The sequence below is a fragment of the Calypte anna genome, chromosome 4B, assembly GCF_003957555.1.
Source record: "Calypte anna isolate BGI_N300 chromosome 4B, bCalAnn1_v1.p, whole genome shotgun sequence".
Taxonomy (NCBI): domain Eukaryota; kingdom Metazoa; phylum Chordata; class Aves; order Apodiformes; family Trochilidae; genus Calypte; species Calypte anna.
In genome coordinates, this window is record NC_044249.1 from 6414714 (window position 1) to 6436598 (window position 21885).

At 38.4% G+C, this 21885-nt stretch overlaps 1 protein-coding gene across 1 annotated transcript in view; it reads left to right on the forward strand.

Moving 5' to 3' along the window:
• Nucleotides 1-21885, forward strand: part of GAB1 (GRB2 associated binding protein 1) — a 94617-nt gene that overhangs the window by 54226 nt on the left and 18506 nt on the right. The window contains 6 exon segments of the mRNA XM_030450757.1: nucleotides 330-624; nucleotides 10617-10830; nucleotides 16776-17112; nucleotides 17114-17381; nucleotides 19382-19467; nucleotides 19677-19980. Of these exon segments, the coding sequence (XP_030306617.1) occupies nucleotides 330-624; nucleotides 10617-10830; nucleotides 16776-17112; nucleotides 17114-17381; nucleotides 19382-19467; nucleotides 19677-19980 (1504 nt within the window).

Genomic DNA, 21885 nt, shown 5'->3' on the forward strand with positions numbered 1-21885 from the left:
TCCTCTCCCAGTCTCCTCCCCTTTTCTTTACTGAATCAATCCTAACTTATTTTGTAAATAGTAATTAAATTATATGCCCCCTTCTTAGAAAAAAAAAGCCAAATATAGAAGAAATGAACTGTAAAATACAAATTCACTAATCCTCTAGTCCATTGCTGTAACTGTACATTAACAGATGGTGTTAAATGTAGGTAACTGGTGTGTAAACTCTTGGAGTTACAACAGAGCTACTTATTTGCTCAACCCAGGTTGAAACAATAAATAACAGATAGTATTCTTAAAGTATGATTTCTTCTAATTTTTCTCCCTTTTCTCTCTCCAATTTTCAGGCATGGAAGAGGAGATGGTTTGTGCTTCGCAGCGGCCGCTTAACAGGAGATCCAGATGTATTGGAATACTACAAAAATGACCATGCCAAGAAGCCTATCCGTATTATTGACTTAAATTTGTGTCAGCAAGTGGATGCTGGATTAACGTTCAACAAAAAAGAGTTTGAAAACAGTTATATTTTTGATATCAACACTATAGACAGAGTTTTCTATTTGGTAGCAGACAGCGAGGAGGAGATGAATAAGTGGGTTCGATGTATCTGTGATATCTGTGGGTTCAACCCTACAGATGAGGGTAAGTTCTGTTGCTTTTTTCTGAGAACGTTTGATGCCTACATGCAATGAATGTTTCAAAGATCAGATTGCTTTCTTTAGCTGGCATATGTTTTAAAAGTTGTATGCATTGGCTATGAAACTTCCTTGTTACTCTGAAAAAAAAGCAAGCCAAACAGAGGGACATACTAAGAATTTGTTACAGATTAATTGTTCTGTAGAACTTGGATGATGCTTTTCTGTTTTTCATGATGTTAGGTCTTCAGAGTATAGGAAAAATCTTTAAATAATGCAAAACAGAAGATGAGCATCATCAAAGGAATCCTATTTAGTATAAAAACATTACGGTTATGCAAGCAGGAATGAGTGCAAAATGTCAGGTTTCTAATATTACCATTTCCAACTGCTTTGCAAGTTGGGAAAAAATAAAAATCTATATCCACCCCCTGCCGATTGAAACAAACAAACAAAATACCTTGGAGTTCTCTGCTATCCAGCTCTAATCCTACCAAAATAGACATTGTGTGAAAATAGCTTGTAAGAAACAGGGTGGTGTGTTTAATCCCTACTAATACCTTGTGGCCATTGCTTATCCTGAATCCATCCTTATTAATTTATTTACTTTTCCTACATTCCTTGTGGAGATTTGTAGGTTGCATGACTTGCTGTAGCTCTGTGCACAGTCCCAAGAAAAGATTAAACAGGAGCAGTAAGAGGGTTATTAATAAAGCATGCCTAACTGGAGGGGCTAGAATTAAATCCCTGAGTTTTATAGGGTTGTGAATTAAGGGAGGTGGAGAAAAATAAGGCTTGCATATCTTCTAATCTTCAAAAATGACTGGGAAATGTTGTTGCTTTCTGAAGAGGGACCCTTTTTTTCTCCTTATTGCAGTTTTGAACGAAAACTTTGTCACAAAAGTTTCATCCAGGAACTACCACTCTAATAGCAAATTTAGGGTACATGTTTTGACAGTTCCAGCATATTTTTATGACATTCTGAATGTAGCTAAGACCCACAGCATGCTTCTAAGAGTGATGGCCATGGGATGCAGCATTCAGTCTGCCAGGAATCTGTTATGGATGGGAGCGAGGTAGGCAGGGGGTTGTTTTCAGTGGATAATGCACTCGTGCACCCCTGCAGCTGGAGGCTCTCAGAAATCACTGGTTCTGGGGAAAAGCTGGGAATCTGGGATATCAGGAGAAAATGTGTCTACATGGCAGCTCTTGTGCATGTGAGACACAAAGGAGCACATGTCTGTGTGGAAAGGAGGGGTATGGTCCCCCTGAGGACACAAGGCCTTTGCTTGCTGAGAGCTGGTGTGTTGCTAATCCTTAATTTTCTGTTGCCATGACATCTTCTGTTGATGTTAGGTCTTCTGTTGAAGTGAAGATGAAACCTGCTATGAATGCAGAGGGAGATAACTAAACCCTCACAGACCTTTTGGACCAAAACTGGTTTTTGCTTCAGTCACTTGTATCAGTAACTTAACCCAATTATATTCTCATTGTCTGTTTCTCTGTAGGCATTTCAGCTTTGTCTGACTCATCCCAGCACCTTTACTTTCCTTAACTGAAATTTGACAGTGCTGTTTTATGGGTTTATTAATGTCTTGCAATGCATTGAGGGAAAAAACACGAAAATCAGTTGCTGAGTGTCTCTTTATTGCCAAGTTCTTATTTTTACAAGATAAATCTTGGAATGGAAGAGCAAGTCTTAAATGTACTTCATGAAAAATGTGTTAACCTGCAATTTGTTTTGGAAGGTTAAAGATGAGGTGATGTTGGCAGAAAGCAATAAAAAAGCCTATTGTTGTAGTATGTCAGTAACAAAAAATAGATAGCATTAGATGTAACCAACCTTCCCTTTAGGCTTTGGAATTGGAAGAGAGTTTTCTTTGAAGCTGAACAAAATGTCTCTTGCCAGACTGGTTAAGGGCCTTTTTAATGAGAGGACAGTTTTTGACATCCTTTGCTAGATCAAGGACTGCAGTCACCACTGGCCTTGCTCTTATTGCTTGGAAGCCCAGCCCAGTTGTCTCTTTGGATTTATAAAGAAAAGAATTAAGAGATGATGGTGGTTAATGGTATTAGAAAACAAATGTGGAGTTGTTGTTATGATGTTGGAAGGAGTGAGGGTGAGTTAATCATAACCATGGAGAGACCAAAAAAGTAAAGATCACGTCAGACTAACTCTGAGTGGCTCCTTCCATAATTAATGAAGACTCAGGAATTCCTATGATGTGAAGTTTGTGTTCTCTTTTACTCCTTCTCTTAAAAATGAGTCCTCACAATAATTTCTATCTGTAATGCTTTATTGTGGTCTTCCAACTAGCAATTGATTTATACATGTGAAATCTGCTCATTCTGCAGATTTGCAATGTTACATTTGTATTTGGACTGAGTAGATACATGTTCTTTAGTCATATTTACAAGCCATTTGGTCTTCAGCTTTCTGATTGCATCACATTATATTGTGATCTGTAATGATTACAGTCCAGTTGCATTATGTGGCTTTGTATCAAGACTTCCTTTTAAGGAAGGGTTTACAGTGATTTAGGTCTTTTATAAAAGATGGAAGCATGAAGGAAATATTTTATTTCTTAAATAAGCTCAGTAATCCTACACTTGTACAGAATTTTCTGGGTACTTTTTTCTTCAGCTAATACTTCTTGTTTTCAAATGGAAGCTGTAGGTTGTTTGCTTCTGTAGCATCTTGTGTTTTTAAAATGCACATGTGAAGGTTTGGAGAGCTACATGTGAGCATGAGGGCTGGGTTTACCACTGAGTTTCATACTGCACATTTAACATTAATATTTTCCCTGTAAGGTCATAATATAATGGGTCATTTAGAGGTTAAAATGTAACTATAAGCAAAAATGTGTTGCCAGTGTTTTGTGCACTTTTGAATGCCAATGAGAGACATTCTGGGATGGAGAGACTAAGTGGACATGGAAAATGACTTTTCTACTCTGCCTGGTGCTGTGGAGACCTGAGTCAAAGTGCTGTGATCTCAGCTTCAAGAAAGGTGAGGGTAAATGTTTAAAGAGTAGTAGAAATAGAAGAAATGGATTTTTAGAAGTGATCAGTGAGGAGGACGGTTGAAGGATTTGGTTTTTCTAGGAAGAAATAACTGAGAAGAGCTGACTTTCAAAGAATAAAAAGCTGTGGTAAGCAGGACATGGATCAGTGGTTATCTGAAGCAAGAAGTAATTTTTTTCTTTTTTGTGAGCAATGTAAGGATAAAGAAAAATGTTTTCAGGATTTTTAAGCACAGGCTGTGAAAAGCTTTCCCTAGAATTCAGTAGGCATCTGTGAGGAATGTTTTATACGTGATCCAGCTCCATGTTTTGGTGATTTAGTGAATTGCGTGCTTAGCAGAGCAAGGGAAGGAGGAAATCATCTTACTATATGCAAACGTGTTACTTGCATGTATTCATTTGAATAAAGATAGCAATAACAAAGTAAATCAGAAGAAATAACCAAGTAAAGAAGAAAAGAAAAAGAGAAGCACAGAACATTGATGTTTATTTACACAAATAATTACATGTTCTGTAGAAAGCTTCTGTCATCATAAGGACTATACTTTGAAAGAGTTACAGCTGTCTTCACACACGACACTTGGAAGTTTGCAGGATTTCTGTCCAGGCAGCTGCTGTCTAGTGTATGCCTCTTGTGCCCCTCATTTTGAACTGTAAAATTACTTTCAGATAATTTTTTTAAATCATGTTCTGATAATAGGTGCCCTGTAGGTTCATCATGGCTTGAGTGTAGTGTGACTGACAGGATGGACAGAACAGAACTCTACCTTCCCATCCTAACCCCTTGTATTCTCTTGAATGGTCAGGCATCATAGAATCACAGGATAATTTGGGTTGGAAGGTACCTCTAAAGCTCATCTAGTCCAACCTCCCTGTAGTAAGCAGGGACATCTGCAACTAGATCAGGTTGCTCAGAGCCTTGTCAAACCTCAACTTGAATATGTCCAGGGGTGAGGCTTCAACTAGCCCCTGGGCAACCTGTTCCATCATTCCATTACCCTCATGGTAAAGAACTTGATCCTAATACTCAATCTAAATCTACTCTTCTCTAACTTAAAACCATTACCCCTCTTCTTATCACTACTGTGCTGTATTGGAGATCTCCGTATCAGATCAGGATGCCCCTGTGCTGCTTGTAGAACAAGCAAGGAAGAGCAAACAGGCTCTGCCATGGAGAACATACTGCCTGCAGTAAGAAGCATCAGCACAGGAGCAGAGGCAAAGATGAGGTGGTCATTGCCTGATATCCAAAGCAGAAAGAAGGCAGCAAACATTGAGGTCTGACTTCAGATGATGTGGCTAAAGGGTGGGTGGCGAAGTGAGATGATGGTGGGCAGAGCACAAAATCTGGAGCAGTAGTCTTCCCTTACAAGTATATGAGAAAAAAAAATCATCTTTTTAAGAGATATAATTTATTATCAAGAGTACAGTTGGAATCTTCAGTGTTTGGGGTCATTATCTTGAGCAGCCAGCTGCATATGATAAAAACTCTTCCTGGAAATAAAATAAAATATCCTAGGCAATTAATTTTCTCTGGTTCTTGCTGAACACCTTTTTGAGGCCTTAAGGGGTTTATGAGGGGGTAGGTTGGCAATCTGTTGTGTAGATAGCTGGTTCTGAAGGCATGAGGTGCTGTGAAGGACTCAGTGAGCACTGAAACCCCTTCTGCAGCACAGAGGTGATGATAGTTCCAGAGAACATGATGGAGCCCCAGCTGGGGAAAATCACTGTGCAGCTAGATCAGCCTGCTCTGCAAGGAGGGCTCTTGGCTATTTTAATGCAGAAAAAACTCCAAACTTTTTAATGTGGTGGGTTTTTTGCTGTTTCTCTTCACAAGCACATACAGAAGTGTAGTCTATAACAGGACTGAGTGTTTTTCCTGCCTCACCCAGCTTGTGTACCATCTGAAGATGGAGAGAACAGGCTGCAGATGTTGCTTTTACCCACCTCCCCCCCCCCATTTTGAATGACTAGTCTTCAAAAGAAAATTGCAGGTGGAGAGGAGGTAGAACTTGTAAGTGGAAATGCTTTGGGCATTTTCAAATTTTAAATGGGTAACAAAAAGTGCAGCTTAAAATTACATATGAACTGCAGGTATCAACCAGATCTTAGATGTGAGCTCAGAAAACTGGAAACAGCATGAGATACGAACTTGAAACAGTCATGTTTCTGGTTTGGGTGCAGGAGAGAGGGTTGTCCTGAGCATAATATACAGTGAGCAACTGCTGAATTCTTCATTAGTGTTCTTTAAATAGGGTGTTATCTTCAAAGAGAGATGCTTTGAGATTATATTAAAACTAGAGAAAACAAACTTACAAGGTGTAAAGGAACTTTTTATTAAAGCATTTTAAAGGATTTTGTTTGGCTATTGTAGAAAGGGTCATAATGGAGACTTGCTGCATAGACTTATTGAGTATAAGCTGATCACATATGCTGAAAACTAAACCCAGAATAATGTATCCATGAATCTTCTGGGCTGGATCTGGCTCACATCTGTTGAGTTGAGGAGGCACTGTCTGTGCACATCAGCATACACATGTTTGTGCTCTGTGCATGCACATCCACACATGTGGCCCTTTGGTTCTTTGATATTTCACTTGGAACTATGTAGAAGCTGACACTAGAGGAAACTTGTGCATTTCAGGATGTATCTCATCACATTAGCAGCATAGATAATAACTTATCAGACTTTATTCCTTAAAGTAACTTCTTTTCTTGAAAATTTTTATTTTTTTAAAGTCACAGCTTCTACAGTTGTTTCTATAAATTTCTGTCCAAGGTTCTTGCTCTAATCTTTTGTTGGCCTTTGGTTCTTTTACTGTTAACATCTGCATCATAGTAAATGGATTTAATGAAACATCTCAGAAGAATCACACGATTGCATATCTGTTGCTGATTCACTGTTGCAATGGGAAAATCCCCTTTCTATTTTAGTCTTTCTACCTACAATCTGCAAAGAATGCATTTTCTTACTTTGATTGCAATTTTCACACTTAGAGAAATGCTTGCTGTAATGAGGCTTCAGTGTTCATTATGAGAACATTTCAAGTATTTACATAATTAGAATATCAAGAGACTATGTATTATAATGTGGAAAACAATTTCTTTTTGCTCTCATTTAAAGAAACAAAACACAAAACCAACCCTAAATGCAAACTCCCACACCTGGAACTTCTGGATTTTTCATAAAGCACAGATATATGAACAGGTGGAATAAAGTAAATGAAGAACCTTTTATTGTTTTGCATTCAGAAAATGTTCTTTTTTAACTCATTAATTTTAGTGATAATTTTATTGGGGAAATACAAAAATGGTTACATGAAAAGAAGTAGAAATTCTGTTGAATATGATGAATGTAGCTGCTTTCAACAAACCAACTGAGAAAAGATTAAACACTTGCCCTGTTTTGAGAAAGCTGCTTGTTCTAGCTGTACTGAATGCAGGAATTATAAAAACAAAATAGGATTCTTGTTATAGTCATTTGCATGTCAAATATTCTGGATGTTTTGTTTTTCCAGCTCCCAGTTATTTCAAAGCAGTCCGAGTGTCTGAGCTCTGGGAACAAACCAAATGACTTGGAGTGCTCTTTGGTGTGCAGATGACCCCTTCCCGAAAAATCTGCTAGTCCAAAGTAGAGCAAGTTGATGATTGTACCCTTTGAAATCTTAACTGGCTGCTGGGAGAATCTCATTCCTTCATATCAGCTTCTGAAGTATCTGACTAAAGAGAATATTTGAGAGGCTACAGATTGGCAAACTATTAATTTTCTCAGTGATAAAAGTCATGACCATTTTTGTTTTCTTCATGGTCCAATTTGTAATCACTTCAATGCACAGCATGTAAGAGGTAGCCCAGCAGTGAAGTGTAAGACTAAATTCAGTTGCTCTTTAAATCAGGCATTAGCCTATGCTATTTAGCACATAGAAAATGCTTGCTATGAGGATGAGTTTCAGATCAGAAAGTTAGAATTTCAGTCCTCTATCCACTGCAGAAAAGAAAAAAAAAATTCCCAACTAAATCCCCACACCAAAAAGCCCACAAAAGATCTGTAGGAGGACTGAGATTTTGCCAAGTGGTATCTGTGTCAAAATAAGTGAGGGAACTCATTGCAAGGAAAGTATCCCCAATAATCCATTAACATAAATGAGCTCCAGATCCTTGCTCAGAGAAGAGAGCATGAACCTTCTGCACAGTTGGGCAGGATTGCCTTTAATACTCTGTAGCAATCAAAAGGGAAACAGGCTAGGAACCAGATAAATTATTATGTCTCCATGAATCAAAAAGATGTCTCTCAGAGTTTTTTTCATTTATACAATAGTTTCCCTTCTCAGGAAGGAATCAGAGCTAGGGAAGGTGTGAAGGTGAAAGGAAAACCAGATAAGAGATAAAGGGACTTCCATACCAAGAAAAATGAAGCAGCACCAACTCACTAAAGCTGGGACAGAAGTTGTGTAAAGTGGTGCTTATGAATAGGAGGCAACTGTTCACTGTTGCTCTGAAGATGGGAGCTGAAGTGAATAAATTTTTAAAATAAAAGGAAATGTTTTTTCATGTCAAGCCTAATGAGGTCTGGAGCTCACTGCTGCAGGGTGGTGGTAGAGGTGAAAAAATAGAAATGTACTGAAAAGGGGTTGGAAAAATTGAGGGAAAAGCTTGTCAGAGCCTGGTTAATATAGGCTGTGGATCCCAAAGCTATAGAACCCCCAAGGCTAGGACAGCATGGAAGGCTTCCCTTGTGCTTTTGCTCAGTCTGTCTGCAATGAGCCAGTGTCTTTAGCCTAATGGTCTTCACCACCTTGCCTCCTTCCACCAATTACAAGTATAGCCAGCTTGTAACTTCTTTCTCTCTCACACACACAGTGTTCCTACTTCTCCAAGAAAGTAACTCTTCTTTTCTCCAAACTTGGTCCTCTTTCAAGCTGCTTGATTATATTTTTCCCTGGAAAGTTACCCTTGAGTCTTGTCATTCTTCCTGTGCATGGTAGCACCAGGTTTGTTTAAATGCACCAGCCTCATGTAGGCATGCATCTTGCTGCATACCTGCTGAGCTCTCCTGACTGCCTCTCATCTGATTGACACACCCATCTTCCCTGGAAGTTGCAGGGACATCCTGTTGGATTTCTTTTTTTTTTTTTTTTAATTGATGCCAAGCACATCTAATGACTTGAAGGTCGTGTAGTCAGGGGCAAGGAACAGAGGTGGTGACTGTGGTGCACTGAAGGCCTTGAGGATCTCTAGAAGTGTGGCCAAAGAATATGTATCTGACATAAACCTTTCTTCTTTGCTCTTATTTGTGCATAAGTTTACTTGTATACCTCAGTTCTGGAGGGGATAGGACAGAGAGCTACTTGTCCTTTCTCCCACTACCTCTTTTCCAGGAGCAAGTAATGCATGCCTGGGAGGTCCATTCAGGTACCTCTCTGTTCCTGCTGCTGAACCCCAGCATTAGGGGAATGAAGAAATATCAGTAGGTACCTCAAATCAGCTCCTTCAAGCTCTTGAAGTTCCTAAATAATAGAAAATTGTTCATGTTTTAATATTTTAGCATGTAGTAAGTAAACCATTTTATTTTTGTGTGTGTGATCACTGGGTGCAGTCTGGTTTTGCCTTTGTTCAGCTAACTAGTTTGATGGATGCTTCAGGCACAGCCTTTTATAAAAACATTTTTGTAGGTTATCCTACTTTTTCAGGTAGGTTAAGTTGAGGAATTTTCATACAGCTTTTCCACCCACATGGGTGTGGTGAGATTTAATTTCTGAGCTTGTATAAGTGCCATGGGAGTTCCAAGCAAGTGCTGCTGTTCCCATTTCCATGTCTAAGCCACTCGTACCTAGAACTGGCAGCAGGATTGCTCTGTTCTGGTCTGCTCATGTGGTTCTTCTCAGGATAGTGCTGAGAAACAGAAACTGGATGAAGTTGCCTTGTAGTTCGTACCTGCCCTGTAAGCCAAACAGAAGGAGTCTGCATTGCATAATAATAGGTTCATTTAAACAATGCTAATAATCAGCATCTATTCTTAGGATGTGCAAATTGAAATGTACAATGAGTTGCAAGTAGAAGGGAGCCTTGATAATTGAGGAGTAATTCGCTTAATTATGTTGTTCTTAGTCAATGCATCACTAAAGCAATGAAAAAGTTAAATGGTTGTTTAATGTTCAACAGTGTCAATATTTTCCAGTCTCCCAGATAATTTAATAGTCAGGATACATGTATTTGTGAAGGAAAAAAGAAGTTACTCCAGAACGTACATGAATAGGAAGTGGATAAGAATTATGAAGACAAGGTTATTTAAAATAAAAGCCACAACACTCCTCTCTTGACAGCCCCACCCCTCTGAAAAAAACATCCAACAAAACCAAACAATAGCAAACCACAGCTACTTCATTTATTGCACTAATGTAAAAAGTTTGGGTATGGAATGAGGGGGCTTAGTGAAACATGATTCCTGTTGTACCTCCGCATGATTTTTCTGGTTGTAAGGGAACTTCCATTGCAAAAGCAGCTTTTTTCTGTTGCTTTTTGGATATTGGTTCTTGGCTGGTGACTGATCTTAAATGTTGAAGTGACCTTGGTCACAAAGGGATGAGCAAGTGCAAGTGCTGACTTACATTGCCATACTCATGTAATAACCTATGGGCTTTTGTCTGCTCTTGATTAAAACATCAGATTTGTGTTAGTGCAGCTGCCAGCATCTGTATTCTTTCTGGGACTAAAAACAGATTGAATAACCTGTTTCCAAGGCATGCTTAAGAAATTGATTAGTTTTCAAAAATACTGATTACTGATTATGAAGATTGATGCATAAATGCAAATACTCTGAAGCAGATGATTTTACATCCACTGATTTACATCCACTGATTTTAGAGTTTTTAATTAAAACTCCTGTTTCTCCTCATTCTCTGTTAAGATTTTTTTTCTGTAGCATTGTAAAACTCCTTCATTATTAAAAAAAAATGCTTTGCTTCTGTGTTTGCAGATGCTGTGAAGCCACCAGTCAGTTCTTTACAACCATCTACTGAGTTACCCTTGCCCATCAACACTTCACTGCCTTCCATGCAAGCAGAATCTTCCCTACCTCCCCCTTATCAGCTTATTAACATCCCCCCACTGGAGTCTTCCTCTGGTCAAGAAGATCCTCAAGACTACCTACTGCTAATAAACTGTCAAAGTAAAAAACCTGAACCTATGAGGTAAGTGTAAATTTTTTTTGTTAGTAACACTTATTGGTATTATGGGCCTAGAACATTTGTGCTAAAAGCACTTTTTTTCTTGCCAAGTCACTGAACATTTGGATGCAGATAATCTGCAAGGGGAAGCTGCCTGTAACTTTTGCTCCTTTTCTTTCTGTGCTTGAACTTTTTGCAGCAATATTAAGTTGTTTGCTCAGTGCTAGACATGCACTGCATTCTTCAAAAGTGTGGACAGCAATTGCCAGGATGAAGTATCAGATAAATGCAATGATCCAAGCATTTCATTGTAGCTTGGAGCACAGAGAAGTACACTTTCTTTAGCCACAGTCTGGTGTGTTTAGTCCAGTCTAGGACACAAAAACTGGTGAGATTTAGCTTTTTTTGTGTTGTTTTTTGGGTTTTTTTTTTGATACTTTGTGCCCCTGGTTTGCCAGTTGAAAGCTTTCATGGAAGGGATTCAATAAAACATGCTGATATTTATTATCACCTGGCAGGTTACCACATCACTGAATATAGGAATCCCCAGGTGATATTTGTTGACTGTTAGTAACATGGTTCAGACTCTCAAGCAAGAGTACAAGATAATTATATTATGATAACTAAGGATGCAGGAGGCTTAAACCACTCAGTTTCTGTATCCTGATTTTATCTGTTTTCAAATTACAAGTATTTAAAAAGACACTGAAATAAGCTTTATTTCTTACTGAACAAGAGTACCCACACAGTCAGTTGTCCAGAGAAGAGTGCAATAGGAAATTTTAAGCAAAGAACTGAGAACTTATCCTGAATTAAATGTATGTTTATTTCTCCAACTGCTGCTTCCAACAAAGAGTGGCACACCACCTCCTGCATAGAAGGATATGATGTTTATGGTAGTTACCTAGGAAATACCACTATAGATTTTCAGAATGGATCATGGTGGCTGTCTCTGGAGCAAGCTGCCCAGGGACTGAGTGATCTCCATCCTCTGAGATTTTAAAAACAAAACCAAAACCAAAGAACCACAAATGAGCTTGACTGGACAAGCTCCTAAGGAGCCTCACCTGACTTGGAAGTTGACTTTGCTTAGAAGCATTTGAAGAGCAGGACCAGGTAAAGTCTAGAAGTCCCTTCCAACTTCAGGTTGTGTAGGAGAACCTTATAAATCTATCTGGGTAGATTATTTTCTGTAGTAATTTTTTTTAAAAAATCTGCTGGGTTATTTCCCCCAAAATAAATATATCATACTTTTTTTGTGATTTCAGTCTAGTACATGGAGGGCTGAGGGAAAGCTTCCTTTGAAAGTGTTTTGATGAGTATTTCACATACTCCCTTAGGGCCATAACTTTCAGTGGCTGTGCCTTCTTCAGCAGTGCCTTGATGCTTTGCCAGTTTTACCTGTGCCGCCTCTGTGGTGCCTGAGGAGGTTCTTGCTCCATTTACAAAGGGTAGAAAACTATCCCCCCTTTACAGTCTTGGCTATAAAATGCAAAAATCAGCCTGCAGTTTCTCCAGAGTATGGAATGTGTAGGTTACAGAGAGCACGGCGTGTCCCAAAGCCCCCTGCAAGAGAAGTGGAAGCCCAGTGGCTGCTTTCTCACGGTTAAAGGTTTCAATGTTTAGTGATGTTTAGAAGCTGATGGTGCCCAAAGTATGTCACTGTTCCTGCCAAAAGTGATAAAAATGATCAAACAGTTTGGTATTGTTTCCAGCATGGCTTGGCAGAGAAATCTTCACTTCTCATTTCAGGGCCCTGGCTCATCAGAAATGTGTCTGAGTGCCTGTTTGCTTCTGCAAGGGATGGGCACAGAGTGGATTTCTAATATGTCCACATGAAGTGGGTTTTTTTAGGAATGATCAAAGTTGGCTTGTATAATTGACTTTCTGACCTGACTTCCAGAGTTATGTCATGGGTGGATTAATTATAGGGTGTAAAATCTGAAGACACCATAAAAGGAGTCACAAAATGCAGAAAGGTATAGAGTCCATGAATAGCCTGCAAAATTCCTTGAGAAAGACACTGGTGACATAGTAGAGAGAAGTTTATCTGGGTGTTGGGGAAGGCAGAAGGGTGAGTGGAGAAAAAATGCCAAGGGACCTGAGGAAAAACTGAGAAAGAACTGAACAAAGTCTTTGGGAGTGTAGAGATTGTTTAAATTATGTTATCACAGGAATGTTTGATGACAGTGAAACATTGGCATTGTGTTTATTTGGAAATTATATGGCCTTAATTTTATGTACCTATTATATGTACTTATTATATGTGAAAAAGTTCACTAAATATCTGTGTCCTTCTATTAAGAAGGCTGTAATAATGAAAATTAACAGCAATAGTTAACCTGGATTTTCAGTTCCACTGGAAAAGATTGCTTATGTTTCATGTCTGGTATAGTAGATATTCTACTGGATTTGGGCTGGAAAATAGAAGAGACATTTTCCTGTAGAATGCAAGTTTTGTATATTTGCTTAACATGTTGATAAGATGATCAGTTAGAGTGCCCCAGTCTCTGCATCCTTACAGGTGAAAAAAAAATGGTTGTGACCTTTTTCTATTAATTTCCAGACTTGGAAAAATGTATCTTATTAACTTCTTGTCCTTAGTGTAAATTACAGAGTTTAATAGGTGTAGTTAAATGGGCAGGTATTGTTGCTTTAATGGTTTATATAATTCTGTGATGTTTTCCCTTTAGACTTCTCCAAGTTTCTTTATAGGCAATCTGGGAATCACTGAATTCTATTTCAAGGCTTTGGGGTTCTTTTTTGAATGAGATGGATAACTGTGAAACATGGGGGAAGTATCCAAGCTGCCTCTTTGAAATTAATTTTTAAGTATTGTGGTGTTTCAGAACTAACAAATAATTTTTCAGTGCTTCTTTATCATGTCATGCAGTGCACCATGTACTGTTGGGAGAGTATCTTGGACACAGCACTTGCAGCTGTAATAATCATGCTGGGTTTTGTCTAAAATAGTTTTATGCTATGATCACTGTTGACTTGAGAAAGAGAATTGTTCAACTACAGTCCTTAGTGAGATTTTCAGCTTCGTATTTGGATCTTAAATAAGAAAATGCAGCCAAAGACTGTTTCCAAGACCCATATTCTTCTGGCTCATTCAAGAGGTATATTGAAATACTAAATGCTATCTTCCTCATCTTTCCTATGTTTATGAAGCAGCCAAGGGTCACCCTTTCTTTCAGAAGAAGGGCAGGAATACCTGCTATTGGAAGATTTTGAAAGTAAAAAGATTCCACTGCAGTGAGTGAACAGTAGCCATTCTTGGAACGTGTGTGAGAGATTAATCACAGAGCCACGAACTTGCCTGAAAATATTGTTTGTTTGAGATGTGTCTTGCATGGTGTTCTGCCTTTATGTAACAGAAGAAATATGTAACTTTAGCTCCCATTTTGAGGAACCAGAGCTGGTTTGTTTTTTATTTATAGAGCCATATTTTTACTATGCTTGCTGTTTGTGTCCCATACTAATGGCACACCAGCAGTTTTACTTCCACTTTTTCCATAGTATTTTGTTGAATAGGTCATCTTGATTCCTGCACTTAGAACAAGAATGAGCTTGAAAGGATGAGTGTTCAAGCCAGACTGAATAAAACATATTAAAAAATGGGATTAATATCCCTCAGACTAAAACAACTTGAACACTTTTTTCCTGGGTCTCTGTCAAAAACTAGTTTTTAGTATGTGAGGGCAGGCTTTTTATTGGGCTCCCCCTGCCTCATTACCTCACCTCTTCCCTGTGTATCCTACTGTTTGGTCCTTATATTTCATCAGACTTTGCAGTAGTCTCTTACTGATATGTGGAAAGAGATGCAGAGTCCTAGTCCTGGGTAATGAGTAGTTTGGCCACTTTTTGCATAGTTTACAAAATATGCAGATATGTGATGGCCACATATGATAACACTGAATTAATGTCAGTCATCAGCTACATATGAATAGAGTGAGAAGTTAGCTTTGTATTATCTCCAACTTTGCCATTATTTTAAACTGAGGCATAAAAATCATTAATACTTAATAACCAATTGTTAATGGAATATTTAAGCCAACTGATTGTTTGTTGAGCTGTTCTGAAGTGCACGGGAAAGAAGCAATATTTTCAAGTAACTTTAAATTGCAGAAGTCATCGAGCATCCTGCACCTGAAATTCTTTTGAGATTATGCTTAATGAGAACATTATCTTCTTTTTGGGGGGGTCAGTTAAACTAAATAGAGATGAGTGCTCAGAGTCACCTAAAAAGCAATTCTAACTAATGAGACAGAACTTAAATCTATGTTTAAAATAGTAACCAGATCAAAATTAGTGTACTTTTTTTCATGAAAAAACTAAGAACAAGCTAATACAAAAATTCTGATCCATTTAAATCCAGAGAAGGGCTCACATGAGCTGCTCATGCTGATGGAAGATTTTATCTCTGCTATGAAACAGAACAAAAACCAGTTGGTTAGGTGAATGATAGCTGTCTTGACTGCAGATGTCCAGTCTAAGCTAATCATGTCAGTTCCCTTGACAGCTGGCAGAGAGGCACTTTGTGAGTGATTCATTTGGTTTAGATGGATATCTAAGATGAACAGCTTGTGTTTCACACAGTCTCCTTTCTCCAGTGACTGCAGAGGAAGCCTAAATGAATAGCTAAACTGGATTCCTTTCTCCTTAGCTTGCCAGAACCCTGGGAGATAAATCCAGCTGTCCCCTAAGAAAGAAAGTTTTGTGCAGTCTTACTGATAAATTGAAATTCGAATAATAACTTAAGGTTGTGATAACTTTGAAGCAGAGGACCTCTTAAAATAAGGGAGAGAAGTGCTTTATGTCGTAGTCATGCTGTCAATTTTAATGTAATTTATTCCTTAGAATTTTTGTAAATGGCATGGTCCATTTGCTTAATAGAGCTTAGTAAGAGTAGTGTAGCAGCTATTTGTTGAGACACATGCATGCTAAAATATGTGTACATTAACACAATGGTAATGAAAAGAGAAGATAAAATGGCATGATTGATCAAAAAGTATATGGACTGCATTAACTCCACCTGTGTTAGTATTTTACCAATGTCTTGACTTTCATCTAAGCAAAGAGTCAGACTGATAACAGAATTTCTGTGCCTGGAGCAAGGTAACGGGAGAGATTTCCCAAAAAAACAAACAAACAAACAAAAAACAAACAAAAAACCAAAAACAAAACCAAAAAAACACCAACAAAAAAACACCAATATGTACAGTATGCTTATGTTCCATGTAAGTTGACTGGAACTGATTAGTGCCAGTATTAAAGAGTGCTATTCTCATAAAAGGTGTAATTTCCAAAGAAATAAAAGGTAAATTGCTGTACAGTTCTATCTAGTGCCACAGCCTTAACTTGCATCCAAGACAAAAGCACTCTGCTGCACAAATATCCTCTATTTGTTTGGGTGTTTTCACCCCAAAGAACATGCTATCTTCCTCCTATTTCTTTTTATCTGTTGTTTCTCTCTCCTGTACCTATTTTGAACCATCAGAAGATAGCTTTAGGCATGCACTTGAGTGTTATAAGCAGTTATGTTTTTCCCTGTAACTTGTTTTTTTTCCATACTGATTAGAACTAGCAAGCACTGCAAACCCAAGGACTAAGTGTGTTATTTTTGCCTTTAAAAGTGCCATTAAGCTCTGCTCCAAGTTGGTGTCCTGGAAATCATTTGCTTTCTGAAACATTAGCTTGTTGTTCAGCTGCTGCTAAAGCTCCTCACTTGTGTTACCTGTTCCACATGCATGGATTTCTATGTCTGCAGTTATTTAGGATCCTTCTTAAGTACTACTGTTTGTTTAATAAATGAGTTCCCACAGTACATTTTAACAACAAAATAAGTTGGAAGAGACTGATAGACTGTTTAGTTGCTTACATTTTAAATGTTGTATTTATTATTTGTAATGTTTGTTTATCTTTCTATGTTATCAACATTTTTAATCTTATAATCTCATGTGTAGATCTCACGCTGACTCTGCAAAATCCAGCTCTTCTGAAACAGACTGCAATGATAACGTGCCCTCCCACAAAAATCCTGCTCCATCAGCGAGCAAGCATGCTGTGAATGGATTTTTTCAGCAGCAAGGTGTCTATGACTCTCCACCTTCTCGTAGTGGACTGACACTGGCAGACTGCAGTCTTTATAACCTGCCCAGGAGTTACTCACAGGATGTTCTGCCCAAGGCAGCTTCTCCATCTGGGACTGATGCAGAGGGAGAGCAACACGTTTTCAATACCCCATCAGCAGCATCTTCATTAGACACACAGATGAGACACATCTCCATTAGCTATGACATTCCCCCCCACACCTGGAGGTACTTATCAGATTCCACGAACTTTTCCGGAGGGAACGCTGTCTCAGACTTCAAAACTGGAGACTATTCCAGATATTCCTCCACCTCGGCCACCCAAACCTCACCATGCTGCAGACAGGTCCCCTGTGGAAACGTGCAGCCTCAGTCGTGCTGCTTCAGACACTGAGAGCAGCTACTGCATCCCCACAGCAGGAGTGCCCCCTTCACGCAGCAATACCATTTCAACTGGAGATCTGAATGTCTTCCGTAAAGGTCAGTGTTCCCTATTTTATCCAGCTCTTCCAGATTTTTTTGTGTTAAATGATGTAATCTCCTGAGGAGTGATGAGAGGGATGTTTCTCGCCTTTTAAAACAGGCGTGCGGCCCTTCACGAAGTGGTGTGTGGTTGTAAGACTTAAAATACAAAAGAGGAAAAAGAAAAGATTATTAAAGGAAACATCAAAACAGCAAGGCACAGAACTTCAGTAAGGGATTGTGTATATTATATATATTGCACTGTGGCTTTCTGTCTTGGCTAAAAAAATCTTTGAAGGCCTAGACATGTTTGTCTTACCCATCTTTAGAAAGCAGCAGTAAAGAGCAAAGCTTTTCTTGTGGCTTTTTTTTGTTTGTTTGTTTGTTTTAATCAACTTATAAATCTGAGGCCCATACTGCTGTCATCAGTCTTCCAGAACAACAAAGTAAGGTTAGCTTACAGTGGTCCAAATGTGCAGAAGCTGAGTGTATTTCATTAAAATCAGTAGGACTTGATGTATACCCAGTGCTTTGAGAGCAGCTCTTTCCTGGTGACCACTGCCATTGACCTTTAATTTTCTCCTTGTGGAAGTTGCATGCTGCAGTTCTTAAACAAAATGAAAGTTGTTCCTTACAGTCACCTAAATGTCATTGATCCAGACGAGCTAATGCATATTTCTTACTGTGTTTCCTTTAGCAGGCTGGGTATATTTTAGGTCCTAGCAAATCACATAGAGCTACTTTTACTTAAAGAGTATGGTGGGGTTTGGATTGTTTTTTTCTTCCTGTTCTTATTCTCTGTTTTAAACTCAAGAAATGCAATAAGAGGTAGAGATTGGGAAGCTGATACTGTTGGAGAGAGCAGTTGTTTAACCACTCTTGAGAGAAGACTTCTGGTTTGGTTTTGTTTTTTTTAAGGTTCCTGAGGCAGGTAGGCCTGCCACTGTTATTTTTACAGAGAAATTTTAAACTGGTTGAAGTCAATGTACGAGGGGAATTTGAAGGACAGTTGAGGTGTGCTAGGGATGGGATGGTAGGCTGAAGTGAGGAAGTGAGGCTGAATGGGGACAGTCTTTGACAGGAGGCAGTAAACAGAATGGATACGATCATACAGAAGCACAAACAGTATTATCCAGTTTCTTTCATTTGCTTCACTTCACTTATTTTGTCTCATATTTCTAAGTTTTTCTTACACCAAAGCCAAGATTGTCAGCCTCAGGAAAATTAGCCTTTCTGAAAATCCTGTTTTAATTCAGTGCTTAATAGCAGAAGTGTTCATCTTTCCTCTGAGGTGGAAATCCCCTCAAAAACCCAAACTTTAGAATTGTTTTTTTGTTTTTTTTAAGGGCAAGGTGGTGATAAAAGCCAGAATTTGCCCACAGTTTCTGTCTTGCCATCAGGAGGAGGGGCATACCTGTTGCAGGGTAAAAAAATCTGTCACCTGCATGGGTGGGCAGGATTTTGGGAGCCAGATATCTCACAAACACCTCTGCCCAACAGAGAAGCAGCCAGAAGGCTGAGGAGGTTCTTAATGCAGACTGCCAGGACCCTGATCAGGGAGAGCTCTTTGGTTCTGTAGCAATTTGTTCAAACTGGAAGCCTCTGGGGAGCTGAAAGCAGGGATTCACCTATTCCTGCAACAGATTGTATCCTGTGTAATCAGCACTTTTCAAGGGAATGGTGTTAGTCAGAAAACCTTTCTCTGGACCGAAGTTACATCTGCTGGTTTTTTATTTTAGAATATGTTTTTCTGAGGGTCTGGTATCTCAAAGCCCACTCTTACATTAACTGCTTAGACCTGTATATTGGAACAGAACACTTTGCTGCTTCTTTAAAAGGACAAACCTTTTTCTTTTCTTTGTGTTTGCTTGTGAACACAGTTCTCCCAAGTATATAAGATAAAATCTATGAGCCACAGCTTTAGGAGCAGTCAGTAAATAACAACAGACTCTGGATGCCTGGTGCCAAGTGACAGGAACAGGAATGATAAATAGCCACTTTCTCTTCTTTTTCTTTAGAAATTAGTTCTCAAGACTGTTATGATATTCCACGAACGTTTCCGAATGACAGATCTAATTCACTGGAGGGCTTCCATAACCACTTTGTAAGTATGACTTGATCTGATGAGAGGCAACAGTGACAATGTTTGGATGTTGTTTGTTCCCATGTAAAAAACCAAGACGTGCAGTGTTTGTGATTATTTTTTTTTTTCAGAAGTATATATTAATCTGAGTAGATTAGGTTAAAAAACTCATATGATTCACAGCTGATTGCATAACTTATTTTGTTAAAGGAAATATATGTTAATTCTAGAAAAACAGAAGCATGTTGACAGTGGGAAGTGTTTCAAGTGAAGAACTAGATGAAAATTATGTCCCAATGAATCCAAACTCTCCTCCACGACAGCATTCCAGCAGCTTCACTGAACCCATCCAGGAAACGAACTATGTACCAATGACACCAGGCACCTTTGATTTTCCATTATTTGGAAAGCAAGTCCCTCCTCCTGCTCACATGGGCTTCAGGTCCAGCCCAAAGACCCCTCCCAGACGGTCAGTACCTGTTGCAGAGTGTGAGCCACCACCAGTGGATCGGAACCTCAAACCAGACAGAAAAGGTGAGGAAAATGTCCAGTAGAAGTTTATTTTTATCATCTTCAGAAAATAACAGCTCTCCCAACTGCAGATTGCTGGAAAATTACTGCATTTTTAGAACTTCTAACAAAATAATTTTTTTCCTATAGCCATAACATAAAGTAATTCTAGGATTACTTTTAACCTTATTAAAACGTAAAAATAGCCATAAAATACAAGCATAAATTTAAATTCTAAATACAAGCATAAATGAAAAAAAGAAGCAGCATTGTTAACACTCAGAAGTGTGAGTTTTAGTCCTTATGCACAGAAGACAGACAGCCAACTTGATGGAGGGAGAGCACACAAAGCATTTGATAGGATACAGATCTATAGTAATAGCAATGCTTTGTTACAAGATCACTACACATTTGCATTGCACAAAGTAGAAGCTAAAAGTAAGTTATTTAACTATTTTATTTGCTTCTGATGTAAACATTGCTAGAAGAAATGTTACAGCAAGAACGAGTTGTTTATTGTGCTGCTTTTTAGTCCTACTCAAAGTATTCAATGGCCTTACAAATTCTTACATAGTATAATTCTTACAAGTGTGTTCAAACCAAGGAAGAATTAGATTGAAGAAATAATGCTTACCACCAAGGAGGTAAAGATAAATCCTCATTTCAGTCTGTAAAAGCAATGAAAATCACTGCATGTAGGAGCTGCTTAGTACTTGAGTGTTAGTGGCCTCATGGGGCAGTCATAGGAACATGTTTCACCTGTGAGCTGTGAGTTTACCATAATTCTTTTCCTCAGAGTCCTGATGGAAGGAAGGAGCTGCTAATTCAAGACATCTCTTAAGATACATTTGCCTTATCACAGGAGCTGGATGCTATGCTTATGTTGAAATGTGTAGAAACTGTAGTGCTGAAAACTTCCTTGCCTTCATAGAGAGAGTGTGGTAGATTAAACAAAATCATAAAGCTTTATGGGGGAATACTTTCAACTGATCAATGTGTGGAAGAGAACTGTTATGATAACAATAAATTTGGAAAAAACAAAGTTATGGAGGACTCCTTTGAAGCTAGCCTAAGAAAACCCATACTGGTTTACTTTTCCTTAAAATAAGGATTATTTGTTCTTAAGAAGCAAAGAATATACTGATGTGAGGTATCTACAAGAGATACTTGTATAGAGAATTTCTAATATCTAGCTTAGACTTACCAGTTAATCTAAAATGTTCTATCAGTCACCCTATCTGAAAGCATAGGTAGATGCTTAAGGAACTTATTTCTCCACTATGGAGTTTTTCAGCAAAGATAATTAACTAATGAAGTGGGAACTAAAGAACATTAGGTCAAGTGTCTGCATTATTTTGTATTTGACTAAGTCGTAGTTTTTAAATTATGGGCTTGAAAAATTAGTATTTACATTGAAAATGGCTGGTTTCATTTCTGGGAAAACTTAAAGGCAAATATTCAGATGATATAAAATATTCACTAACTAAACCATTAAATTAGTATTTTTACGACTAAATGAAAACATCTTGTACCTAAGTAGCAAATACCATTATGATACAGATTATCTCAGTGTGAAATGGGAAGTACTACCCCTAGTTCTGGCTGTCCATCATCAAAAAACAAGGAGTGGCCTTTTTCAAGACCTTGGGTCTCTGCTTGTGTCTAGGTTTTTGTTACCAGACAACAGTTCTGCTTAGTTTGTGAGAAATACTGGACATTAGATTGTTGAAAGATGAAACTGGAACATAGTCTTCAAATAATCATGGAGCTGCCTTAAAATATTTTCTCTGACTGGCCAGTTTGTGTATTTGACTGATAAAATGTCAGACCTTCAAAAGAAGTAAATTTCTGTATTGAAAAGCTTTTCACTTCTGCTCCTGGCAGTGCAAAGCAGTCACACAGATGTCTGCTGGGGAAGCATCTCTGCTT